Raw genomic sequence first — 13532 nt, forward strand, 5'->3', positions numbered from 1 at the left:
TTTGGGCCGAAATTATTTATTGGAGGTCGTGTCAGCACAGAGAAAACTAAATTAGAACGCATGACGCAAAGTTGTGCTAATCTGCTTATTATAAAATGGGTAGAATTGTGTAGAATCAAGTTTTTTGAGCTTCACATCACATTCTTATGTTATTCCCTCATCAAAAACATACTCAGAGTGTTGATTTGATTCTTTCTTTGCACGTTTCAGAAATCCTTTAATCTCCCATGGCAACCATTCAGCTGTACAAAGCACCTGGTGGAACCAAGTGCCTGCCTTCGACAAAACTCCACCTCAAAGCTGCAGTTTCCAAGCTTCCGAACTTCCGCCTGCTCCTAAGAATCATCTTAAAGGGTTAATAGAGGAGCAATGACTTGCTGAAAAGTGTCGGAAAGAGCAGGAGCTTTTTAAAGAAACAAAAAATGGCCAATTTCAAGGTTTTAAATTATAAAGTAAAATTTCTTTTAAGTCGTATTTTATATGTACGGCATTTTTATAAAAGCTTTTTATAACAACTGAAGGTAATAGTTACTTTAATTGATTGAGCACTAAAATGTACCTGGAAAAAAATAAGATTTTCCACTGATTTCCACTGAATATAAATAACATTCACATTTCTTAAAATTTAAAAGATAGAAGCTTTTCTTTCAAATAAAGAGAATCTTGAATTGTATCTGATAAATATTATCTTAAATCTGCAGGATATTCTTGGTGGTTTAGAAACCTTGACACTGGCAAACGCTCCTTATCTAGTTGTTTACGATGTTTAGCAGTCTAGTATCTAACATGTCTGTGCGGTATTTCCAGCTTTCTTTTAGGTTAGATCTAATCAACACATTGACGGAGCCAGGGTAACTTTCCTTTATTGTCATTTTTTAAGCAGAGTTGTAAGCAGTTATTGTCATTGTACACGATAAAAATCTGTGACACTGCAGTACTTTTTATGTGCTGTTTCAATCAGACAAACAGGAGTAATGGAAAACCTTGGTGCATCAACTTTCTCAGCAAGGAGGATAGATTGTTTGTTTTAGAGCAAGGCACAAGAGAGGGATCCAAACATTAAATTAGACACAGATTTTATTTTTGCCAGTATAACCCTTTTTTTTTTATAGTACTGTGAAACTCGTTTCAATTGGATTTGTGACTGGTGTTTTTCTTGGGCAGAGTTTCAAACATCCTTGCCTCTGCAGGAGGCTAAACTAAACTCACACTAAACCAGTGTTTCTCTATTCCGGTCCTCACGACCCCCTGCCCTGCGTGTTTTTAGGTGTTTTCCTTCTGCCACACACCTGGATTGAATATGTGGGTGATTAACAGGCTTCTGCAGCACTTGATGGTCATGCAGTCATTTGAATCAGCTGCTCTGGAGTAGAGGTACATCTAAAACATGCAGAGCAGGGGGGCCTGAGGACTGGAATTGAGAAGCGTTGCACTAAACAAATGTGAGTTAAATTCTGATCCGAGTTTAATGAGTTTAGTTTGGCATATTCACAGTTCAGGAAATTTTTCATGATTTCTTTTTTTTCATTACCTCAGGTGCTTCCCCACCTTTTACACCGTTCTATCTGAAATCCTTTGTTACAGCTGTCATGTCTTCAAGGCTGCTCTCAAAAGCAGAATTAGAGATGGTTGTTCATGCTTTCATTTGATCTACCAGACAGACGTGTCTTCTTGGTGTCTCTGCTATCTGCCTTTCTACCACCCTGGATTTCCATCTGTTTGTTGAAAAGCAAGCGAACACATTAACATTTTTAAATAAATGCGACTTACAAGATTTTTTTTCTTCATGGGGAATTTTTTTGACTGATGTGACTTGCACTTCAGAGCAACAGTCTTTTTTTTTATTATTTTGAATAAGAAAGATCTCAATTATCTCCAGACAGCTCAAAATGCTGCTGCAAAAAAGAAAGTGTACACTTTTCCAATTTTAATCTCTTTACTTTGGCAGCTGGTACATTTTGAAATTCCTATTTTTGTATTTCATTTTAGAGCCCTGTGTGGGCAAGCCTCAGCCTTTATCTATGACCTTCCAGACACATACAGCTCTTCTTGTAGTCTGAGATTCTCCAGTCAAAGGCTTTTATTGGTTCCTCGAAAACCTTTAAGATCAGAGGAGATAAATCTTTCAGAGAAGTGCCCCCCAGGTTGTGGAATGTTTTGCCTCTATCTGTATGCAGTCTTGTTGATTCTTTTGAGAGGAAGTTGAAGACTCATTTACTCAGAATAGCTTATATGTATTCAGTTTGTATTAGTTCTTTTATGCTTTATCGTCTGTGTTTTTAATGTTTGTTGCTGTTGTAAAGCATTTGTGGTTTTCTGACCAGTGAAAGGTGCTATATAAATATAATGTATTTATTTACACATAAAAAATCCACTGAATGTTTAGATCTGAAAAATGTAAATCTATGGCAACAATATTCTTAGTCCTTCCTTGAAGCCATTAAAACTATGTAAAAAGTATTGAGGAAATTATTTAAAGTTTTTATCAAACAAAAATGAAAGAATAAGGGAAAGCTTGTGGTGCACACAAGATGTTTTCAGGAAATCCAAGAACAGAACTTGCATGGAAAATTAAATTTAGGTTGGCCTTTAAGTGTATAATGTCAGTCACTTTGAATTTTATTTGCTCAGTAACACAAAATGCTAAATTGAAAACACACCAAAACTTAAAAATATCTTGCAAAAGTCTGCATACCCTATTAGGGTTTTCATGGTTTGTCACTTTACAACCTCAAGCTTGAATGCATTTTATTGGGATTTTATGCGATAGAGCATAAATGTGAAGCAGATGGACAATAAGCCCAGATCTCCTTTTGCACATTAAAATGTGAACAGTCGGGCTTGTATTTGTGTTCAGCTCACGAGTTAATACTTTGTTGAATTGGCTTCAATTGTAATTATAGTTGACAGTTATTCATTGTGTGTTTTATCCATCTTCATATAAGGAAACTGAAATCTTTGCCCATTCTACTTTGCAACATGAATCAAGCAGCAGCAACTTTTCTCTGCATGAGCAGCTCAATGCCACTGCACCATAGTGTGATATAAGACATTTCCAAATATAATAGCCTACTGTAATTGCTTTTTGTCTACATCCCAGATGTTTCAGAATATTCATACTTCACAAAGTATTGGAAGCTTTTTGTGTTGGTTTTCAAAGTACAAGTAGGACAGAGCTGGACTCACACACATGTGGTAAAACAAAATGATATTTAAGCCAGATAAAGATGGTGTATGAATAATATAAATATAAATAAATAAGAACAGGATGGGTTTGAAAAATTATGTCAGTGTATTGTTGAATGTGTTGATGATCCTTGTTATTTGGCAGTGGGACACAGTATAAAAGAAGGACAGGCCACCTGACGAGAAGTAATGCAGCACAAGACGGCTCTCTGTTTCGATGGAACTACAGGGAGAGAAATAAGTGTCATCTTGAAATGGATCATATGAAAAGAGAAACACCCCACGGGTGAAATAAACAATCTCTTTTCATTGAACTAAAAGATGAAAACTAATTAATTGACAACCAACAATAAATGCTTGAATTAACAGTAGTTTAAAAGCTGGTTTAAGTATCTTAGTAGCATTTAATAAGAATAAAAACTGATTTGTAAATTAGAGAAAATAACAGATATTAATTAATACTAGAAATATGTGCCATATGTGAAGTGAAATGCAAGTTTCTGATATTTTTCCAGAGGAGCAAGGAATTGTTAGGGAAGGTTGGGACCAGACTGATAAGTGAAGTGGGTTTAATGGAAAAAGAAGTTTGTGGTGCACTGGAATTAGTTTGCACAGAAAACTTTCACTCAAACCGTTATCTGTTATCTATTGATTAGCAGGGCTTCCACTGATCTAAAGGTTGCAGTCTGATCTCATAACGCAGAGAAATTACTTTTATGTTTCCAAATTTAAAAACATTTCTTTATTCACGTCAAGGAAAATGCATCATTTCACTTAATTTCTTTCGATCTTTTACTCAAATCAAATACAAAATTACAATCAGTAAAACTAGGTCAATATGAACAACAGATGTTTATTTCTGTTTTTAGTGTTTCAGTATGTGTTTTAGGAGGAAAGGGGAATGGCCATGTGGTATTTGCTTGGTTATGTGACAGTGATAGTGATGCAGCCCAGGATTATGGTGAATTTAACCGAGATAGAGAAGCAATGCAGGTGTTGTGGCTCCTTTTACACAGTGACAAAATTATACGGAAATATATAGAATTTATATGATTATGTTAAATGTTGACATCGGATACCAATATTGATTCTTCATATTGGTGCATCCGTGTTATTAGTCTTAAGTAGAATAGAAAATTAACTTGTGGCAATAGTAGCTCACTTTTTAGATCAAAACGTAACAATAATTTTGTGTCAATGTGACCTACGAGATCTTTGGGATGCCATGCACTTCACCGTTATTGGGCTTTATAAACATAAGCTGCAGCGCTGGCAGTCCACTGTCTGTTTCGTCTATGAATGGATAACATCTAACCACAAATAAAAGAAAAGCTGCTGTATTCCATGCATCGCACAAGTTAATTTAGGAACTGAAGCCCCTGAAAAACTACAAAAATCCAGACACTTCCATCAATGAATGAATCTCCCTGGATGTCCCGGACAGAACATGAAAAGTGAGCATGTCCAGGGAAGGGAGGGCATTCGGTCACCCTAACTTGAGTAGATTGGCTTTTTTTAATTGCTAAGCCATGAACATGTGCTTGCACTGTAGTTTCTCCTGTGTGTCTATGTGTTGCCCAGATATGGATGGTGACGTGTCCAGTTTAATGATAAATGTTAGCATCAATTTTCCAGTGAGGATAAATTGGTATAGACAGACAAACGGAGCACTGTTCAATCCATCATTTGAAGTTCAAAGCAGTGTGGTGTAACTGCAAACCTCCCAAGACATGAAAACTTGTCTAAACTTCAAAACCTGTCCATTAACCAAAGGAGCATCCAAGATTTCCCAGTAACTCCGGAGGAGCTGCAGAGATCCAAAGCATTAGGCCTTTACAGAATATTTCAATGTAAATATGAAAGTAATTTGCATGCAGGGAAACATGCAGAAGAAAGTGTGCTGGTCAAATGAGATTCAAGTGAATTTTTTTGAATTACGTGCAAATCCCTATACGTGTAAAACTGCACAAGGCATTAAAGATGCTATTCCCATGATGTAACATGTTATTCTCAATATCATGCTTGTGGTATGCTTTCCCTTAGAAGGCCCTGGAACTGGTCAGGATTGATGGGAGGAAGGAGCTAAACCCAAGGCAATCCTGATAAAAAATAAAATGTTACAAGCTGTAAAACTCTTGAGCCCAGGACAGAGATTCAGTGTTGAGAAAAATGTTCTTACACAGACAGCCAGAGATGCAGTTAGAGGATTTGGAACAAAGGATTTTCACGTGTCAAAGTCCAGATTTAAACATGATTAAGATTCTGATGCAATGTTTGAAAATCACTGTTCTCTTCTTTTTTGAAATCCTATTTGGCTTGGAAGCATTTAGCCCCTGATGTTTTTCCTTACACATCATGTCCTCCTTCTGGCTGGTAGCCTCACTGTTATTAAATTTTAAGCTCTCCATTACTGTGTCATCTGACATCTGACATCTGACACATATCACATATCGTTCGAAGTTCAATCACAAAGATACAAACATTTAGGGTTATAATATGTAAAATCTATACCTTGAGTGCTGCTTTGATTGTTTAATACATGTTTGAGAAATCTTTGAATCTCCAATAAAACAAGCTTTACAATGTCAATTTTGCCCCCTGAACTTTTTTTTAAATTCTATTTACCTCAATGAGACTATAGATTAAACTTCACAGCTTTCCTAAAATGTCTCTCTTTGTCATCTTTTATCCCATGTGATATTTGCAACATCAAAGAACTGCAATGGCCACGTACATATAGAACCACCATGTGGGTAGTTTCTTTACAATACAAAAATTATGATGGCTCAATTCCACCATTACCTGTTTTTCTAGAAAATTGTTATCTGGAATAACTAAATTAAACCAAATCAGCTAAGACTTACCTACTGATATATTAACTATGTAATCATTATATATTTTTAGACTTTACTCCTCTGATGCAGCTATATGACCTGGCCTATTTTCATCTATGACCCGCACACATAACATCAGAATGAGAACACTGAGCTCTAGCCAAAGGAGTCAAAGTTGACCTATAACCTCACGTTGCTGTTCTGTTACTAAAGCTGAGAACATTGAGGAAATATTCAAATTTCTGCTTCTGGTAAGAAGGTTGAGGATGAAACGCATCCGCCTGATTCTTGCTGCCATTGAGAGTTGTGAATAAGGATCCAAACAATAAATCAATTTGCGATCCATTGTGGATTAGATTAAAATCAGTTCCATTCGCTTAACTATTAAAGTGCATGTAGTGTGCCCGCTATCCTGGCATAGACATCCACGAACAGACAAATGAAACTGTCCAAACAGATATTAGTCTCTATGAGTAAATGTTTATTTGTATTCTTCTTGACATCCCCAGGTCATCTTCATTGACTATTTCTTTTTTATCCTTTTTTCCAGATCGCCTCTGGACTTTCATTTATGTGACAACCAGAACTGTCCCTTGGCGGGATGTTACCATTATGGTATGAAGACCCTTACGATTTTGACGTTCGGGATAGTAGCTGTCCATTTTTGCCTTGCCTATGTTTGTTGGCAATGTTTATTTTGCTCAGTCATTGGTTTATCAGGTTTTTTGTGCTTTCTTTGTTGTAATTTATGGATTTGACTCTGCTAGTTTCCCCTTGGTTGCCCCAGTCTTCTAACAACTCACAACTGTGATTCATTAGTCAATTAGACTAACTTAGCTCTTGTTCAAGTCACAACACTTTCCTGTATTCATGAACTCTGTTGCTTTGTTCAGTCTTTGTCAAAACCCCCTGTTAACATTGTTTTTACATAACCAGTGTGCCGTAGGGTCTCAGAGACCTTAATTTTGGATTTGTTTGTTACCATTTGGGAGATTTTCATGTTGTCTATTTTTGTTTGTTTCAGATTGAACCAGTCAGAGTCTCAGTTTGAATCTTTTGAAGATAAAGATTAAGTTGATGACAATGAGATCTGACTCTAGAGGCTGATCAACAAGTATAAATTATATAAATATCACTACAGATCTACAAACAGCTGGTCAGCAATTATGAGAAAGGCTTGCCTGCTGATTGAGTGAAATGAGTGTAAATGTTTTGTCAAATGTAAAGACAAATATGTTTTTTATATTGTTTTATTATATTTTGACACTTATTATGTATTTTCCTATTACTAAAGAAAATCTGGATGTAATCATTTTTTTCATCCACATTCACTACATTTTTGTCTTAGCTAACAGAACAACAATATGAGCTCTCACATGTCATTATAAGCTATTTATTTTCTTCACATCCTGTAATACAAGATTTAAAACAAATAGATCTTTCATTTTGTTTGGTGTCACTGTTGCAAATTTTTTTAAATTAATAGTTAAATAGCTTACAAAGAAAAATAGAAACATAACCTCTGTAACTATCATATTTGTCCTTTTAAATGCTCCTCCGACAGGATTAAAATGAAACCCATGTTAAAAATGTAAGTACAACAAAAGCAGAGACTGTGGTCTCATTGTGTAATAGATTAAAGAGTCTAGACTTGAGGATAATGTCAAAGAGGAACATTTCTGTGTCTAGCCATAAGCAAGGGCAGCTCCAAAAATACAGTCTGTTTTTGGAACATGCTGTCTTTCCTTTTTTAATCCTTTTTAAATCTTGACTACTTGTGCTTCTGTCCTAATGACCAACCGCCTCTTCTCTAACTCAGTTACTCAGTTAGACATAAGAGCACAAAGTGAATGTTGTTCCTACCTCTTTCAAAGTTAAAAACACGAAGGTTTAAAATTAGGAGTTACACTCTAAAGTACTGATCTCCAATTACAAATTTATTATATTCCATTACACTCAAACTATGTCAAATTAAATCCTCTTGAGTCTCACTTTGTTTTATGAAACCAGATGTAACCAGTTGTAAAAACCCAGCATGAAGTTTTGAACAGATCAAAGAGTATAAATGAAGCAAATTTGAGCAAATTATGAGACTTTTTTTCTTTATGTTGTTGATAAAGTTACCATAACATGAGCTGGGAGCTGTTACAATATAATTGGATCAGCAGAGTGAAACAATGGCCATCAGTGCTGACATTAAAATACTCTGGCCCAAATGACTCTGGTGGCATGCTTTATAAATAACAGCACAAGGTCTAGCACTAAGAGACTACGGTTGCTTTGATGTTGTCAGAGACGAGCTTAGCAACTTTCTAAAGAGCAAACTTTTAATCCGTAACTGGAGGGGGCCAGTTTGGCAGGGTTTGATGCCTCAAACTCAGATTTTTCCTATGTTTATGGACCCGCCGCTAAAAGAACACTAATGGCATGATGTTATGAGAGTAAATATCATAAATGGGGCTCTAAACGAACTTCACTTTGTGGCCAGTGCTTTGACAGATTTATTTGTAGCATGTTGCCAAGGCCGTTATGAAACAGGGCCTTCTAAAAGAAACCATCCCTATGTGCCTGGCACTTGTCAACCAGAGTAGCTATGGCTATTTTCAGAACAGTTTCTCATTGATGGGACACCTTGTCAAACACATTATATCTAAAATACCCACCAAATGGAGAATATCCACCATTTATAGTAAATTGGGCGATATAAATGCATTTTAGCAGCTTGGGACTAGATCTGTGAGAAAGTTTTTGAAAATAAAACAACATTCTGTTTCACTGATTGTCAAAATAAACTATGTGCAATGAAAATACCTTTTTACGGATTATATGTATGTGTTCTGTTTACCACGTTTTCTGGCTTACCAGAGAATTATCACATTTTATGAATTAGTACCACTTTTCTGTAGGAATTAGCAAGTTGGGACCTGATCCAACTTTGTGTTGAAACTGAGAACCACAGGCAAAATGGTATTTCCTTATAAAAACTAAATAAAGTCCATAACTTGGAACTGTGTAGCTGTACCTACTGCAGCCAAAACCACTACTGTGACTGACATCTGGTGTTGTTCAAGGGAAAAAGTCAGGAGCAGACGATTCAGGGTTTGTAGTACCTGAAACTACACCTGATTGAACCAGGAATGTAGACAGTGAAGACCATTGTTCAGTTTGGCTACCCACAGACATTGCTGGGTTTATTTTAGAAGGGACCTGAATGTTTCTAAGTCCAGCTATAATTCTAGCAATAACCTTTGCTATACAAGCAGTTAATGATGAATACACTTCACAAAAAGCAGGAAGGCTATGAAAATAAAACAAAATTACATTTAATTGAAGTTTAGGTTCTGGTCATTTCCCCTGCAGGGCACCAAGGTGGCAGCTGCCTGTCATTGATGAAAGCTTGGAAGCATACAGTTGTTAAGCAGGAGGACAATTTCCAACTGGACACAAGGTTAAATTGAGAATAGTCTCAACAGGTCATCGCTTAATTTTATATTCATTCATATACTGAAACTCATCGGCTATATTGAGTTAAAAAGCTGGAGGATGGAGGCTGGCGATGCAAGGATAAGCTGCATAATTGAGATCATATGACCTCTACAAGTTGGCATCATACAGTCAAAATAAAAATATTAAATTTTGGCCCATTTAAATATTTGCACTCACTGGCTGCAGCCTTATGAAAAGTCTAATTATAATTGTGTTAGTGATGGAAGGGAAGGTTACACCTTAAAAGCTAAACAACAAAATCTAATTAAAAATAAGGACATTTTAAAACAATTTAAATTTGATCCAAGTCTAACCCTAAATGTACAAAAACACCCAACAGATTTTACACTATTATTTATTGCTCAAATGTGAACTCTGTGTGGAAAAGGACTGTGTGAATAAATTGAGCACAGCATGTGATCCAACACTTAGACATTATCACAAGTCCACCCTCCACAACAATAACTCTCAGTAACATTTTCTGTCTCACTAAATCAGGCTTATAGAGTCGATTCAGATCACTGCTCAGTTCATTGACATTTGCACAGCTCTACTAAAATCACTCCACGGCATTTCAGATTGAGGTCTAGACTGCAGAATTTAACTGGGCCACTGCTGAAACTGTCTCCTCTTAACGGAGCCGATGACATTGAGGGTGATTAGTTTATGATGATCTTTAACAAGCAACACCTGGCTGCGTCTCTCCTGAAAGAGGCAGTATTATGTAGAAATTACTTTTTTTTTTAGCTTTCCATCATGTTATGCTCTTAAACCCTCATCAAAAACATAACTAAAGTGTTGCTTTGATTCTTTAATGAATGTTTGAGAAATTGTTTATTCTCCTATAGCAACCATTCTGTTTGCGCTTGGCCGCACCAAGAGCTTCCTTTTCCACAAAGCTCCAACCCATAGTTGCAGTTTCCAAGCCAAGCTTCTGCCTCACAGAGCATCCATCCCTTGGGCAGCAGCAATTAGCAGACACCTGGTGGGACTGCATGTTTGCTGAGCTCATTATGTGAGTTAATTCTCAGTAAAACGCTGGTAAAATGTTATTTCAGACTTAATAGAGGAATGTTGTGATGACATGCTGAAGGCGGAGCATCAGAAAGGGCAGCTTCTTAATTTCAGGCCACTAAATTGCAAAGTCATATTTCTTTTCAGTCATGTTTGATATATGCAGCCTTTTTATAACAACTAAAGGTAACAGTCACTTGATTGTGCTATAAAATCACACTGTCTGGAAAAAACATTATACTGCCTTTTTAAATCTTATGGAAGCAGAAAGTGTGTATGGAGTATCTCTACAACATTTTAATTTTGGCCCTATCATTGTGAAAGGTTTCTTTGTTCACTGAAAGGTAAGTTTGAATAATTTTCCAACTTGCAAAAGAGCAAAACATGTTAATCATTATGCCTTGTGCCCCCCCTCCTCCTCACCCAAACATAGAATATGGAGTACAAAATAAAACAAACTTTGAAGTCATATTGACTGTTCATATTGTAAAGATTTGTGAGGAAATCTTTAAAGGAGAAAGTCTTCCAGAGACTAAGCAGTGAGAAGAAACTGAGCAAGATATCAGCTCTCATTGGACAAACAATTTCCAGGACATGTAGAGATATATCTATATTATCTTTTGTCCTTTCTGTATTTCTATGTTTTTAAACAGTGGGAGCAAACTAGAGTACCAAGAGATAACCCACACACTCACTAGGAGAGCATGCAACCTTTATTTAGAAGGCCCTCCCTCCAACAGGTGGAATTCATATCCTGGACCAACTTGCTGTAAGGCAGTGCTTCTCAATTCCAGTCCTCAGGCCCCCCTGCTCTGCATGTTTTAGATGTGTCTCTATTCCAGAACAGGTGATTCTAATCATTGCATGATCATCAAGTGCTGCAGAACCCTGTCAATCACCCATAGATTCAATCCAGGTGTGTGACAGGAGGGAAAAACCTAAAACATGCAGAGCAGGGGGGCCTGAGGACCGGAATTGAGAAGCACTGCTGTAAGGAAACACTGGTAGCAGCTGCTTCACTGTGCCGCCCAGCTTTACAACTAGTACTAAAGAAATTAATAAAATGTATTACGTCTGAAAATATTATGTTGCAGATACTCTATATGTGGCTTCCTCTAGCCTTGGCATCAAAGTAACCACACAACCAGCCTTATTTTTTTAGGTTTTTATTTGAAAAAACACCTTATTTCTAACCATAGAGACAGATATGCAAGCGCTGATTCGGTGTCTTTTCTTCAATTTTGACAGAGGGGAAGAAGCTACAGGTGCTACAGAGACAAATCTGCATTATTACAACCTATCACATTTAGACAATATATTTTATAAAACTAATCTCCTGAGTCAAGTTTTTTTTTATACAGTGTTATTAAATATTTATTATAAATTAATATATTCATTATTAGGGAGGATATTACCCAGGCCTGTATTTATAAAGACTTATGCCATCCGATGAGGAAAGACCTACCAATCAATCACATTCTGCTGGCTGCTGCTACTTTAACACCCCTGCCAGCAGCCGCTCAAGAAGTGATAAATTCAATATGTTCATACATATGCAGAGGGCACCTGGGCTCCAAAAGCCAAGGAAATCAGATGTGCCCACTGATAGAAATGATCACACTAGCTGCAACCTTTTAAGAATCAGTGATTCTGGTCAGGCAGTGAACAATGTCACAAAAATGTTCATCAGAGCTGCAGAAGATTCCTAATTAGTTTTTTAATATTGGCTACCTCTTCCCCTCCCTCCATGTAGCTGAGCATCAAACTTACCACAGCGCCATTCATCTGCTCCATTGGGACAGTCTTTGTGTCCGTTACACTGCAAAGCTTGAGGGAGGCATTGACTCATGTTGCCACATGGAAACTGGCCAAGGGGGCATCTCGCCTCTTTCTCTGAAGTGCTTGCCACCAGGGCTGCAAGACATAAAAGCAAGAAAATTTGTCAGAGCAACTTAACATTTTTTGACTCAGGCCTGTATTTATTGTCGTTGCAATATGAAAGCACAAATATTTACAACATCTGCAAATGACAGATTTTAATGTACTTGAGATCTTAAAATTGTCATTAATGTGGGAAATAAATAGCTTTGTGCAGCTCAAGCTCCCCCAAAGGCTGTATTTTGTTTTTCATTGGCAACCATCCTATTTTCAAACTTAATGATTTGCTTTAATTATTCTTTTATTGATTTTCTTTTGCACTTCAAAAATCTAATGAGGTAGCAATTAGTTGCAGTATATAGTCCTCATCTTGTGCAATGTGTGCATTTTGCTACCTAATTTTGTCTCCCTTTTTAAAAGTATTTGCTCAACCATAACATTGATTTCAGGTTCTCTAATCACTTTTTTGGAGAGAGTTAAATAATCCAGCACTAAGACATGCATGCAAGAGAAAAATAGATAACTCTGAGGAGTTCCCCGAATTCCATTGTACCATAATAGTACAAAACATTTTGCTATAAAACGTCCAGCAACAAAATATTTCACTGCATAGCAAGGAGAAAGTGGAATTGATTGGGTGCAGAGCACCCAATCAATGGGTGACAGCAGAGTTTGACTGTCATGGTTTGCAGAGGTCCCCACCTTTCTGCAGAGTCAACAGATACAAACTGTAAAAATTATTTTGGCCTTCAGTTGAACTCAAGAATAGTTGACAGTGACATGGATGAGCAAGTATGATGAGTAAGATCTTAAATAGCCAACAGAGTCATGACATCAACCCATCTAACCTTAAAATGGAGCAGAGACTATGAGTCAGGCAAGAAGGCTAGACTCATGGAAATGTGGTCTATGAGTCCCATAAATACAAACTTTGAGTAAAGACTTCAAAAATTCTTGGAAGTTGTTATTGCTAATCAATGTAGTTGGAATGGGTTGTCATACAAGTTCACATGTACATAAAGAAGGACAACCAAATACTTTTGACAACATAGTGTGTGTGTTATAATAAAGGGGTGGCATTAAGCAAAATCAACATTTTGAAGTTTAACATAATGTTATGTAATTCCCTCATCA

At 36.7% G+C, this 13532-nt stretch overlaps 1 protein-coding gene and 1 long non-coding RNA gene across 2 annotated transcripts in view; one reads left to right on the forward strand and one right to left on the reverse strand.

Moving 5' to 3' along the window:
• rxfp2a (relaxin family peptide receptor 2a) overlaps nt 1-13532 on the reverse strand; it is an 86886-nt gene that overhangs the window by 58261 nt on the left and 15093 nt on the right. The window contains exon 2 of the mRNA XM_044140093.1: nt 12291-12434. Coding sequence (XP_043996028.1) covers nt 12291-12434 — 144 coding nt within the window. The remainder of the gene's footprint in view (nt 1-12290; nt 12435-13532) is intronic.
• Nucleotides 1412-7139, forward strand: LOC122844523. The gene is made up of 3 exons (XR_006372891.1): nt 1412-1442; nt 6571-6635; nt 7045-7139. It is a non-coding gene; the product is annotated as an uncharacterized LOC122844523 (long non-coding RNA).

Source organism: Gambusia affinis, linkage group LG15 (assembly GCF_019740435.1).
Source record: "Gambusia affinis linkage group LG15, SWU_Gaff_1.0, whole genome shotgun sequence".
Lineage (NCBI taxonomy): Eukaryota > Metazoa > Chordata > Actinopteri > Cyprinodontiformes > Poeciliidae > Gambusia > Gambusia affinis.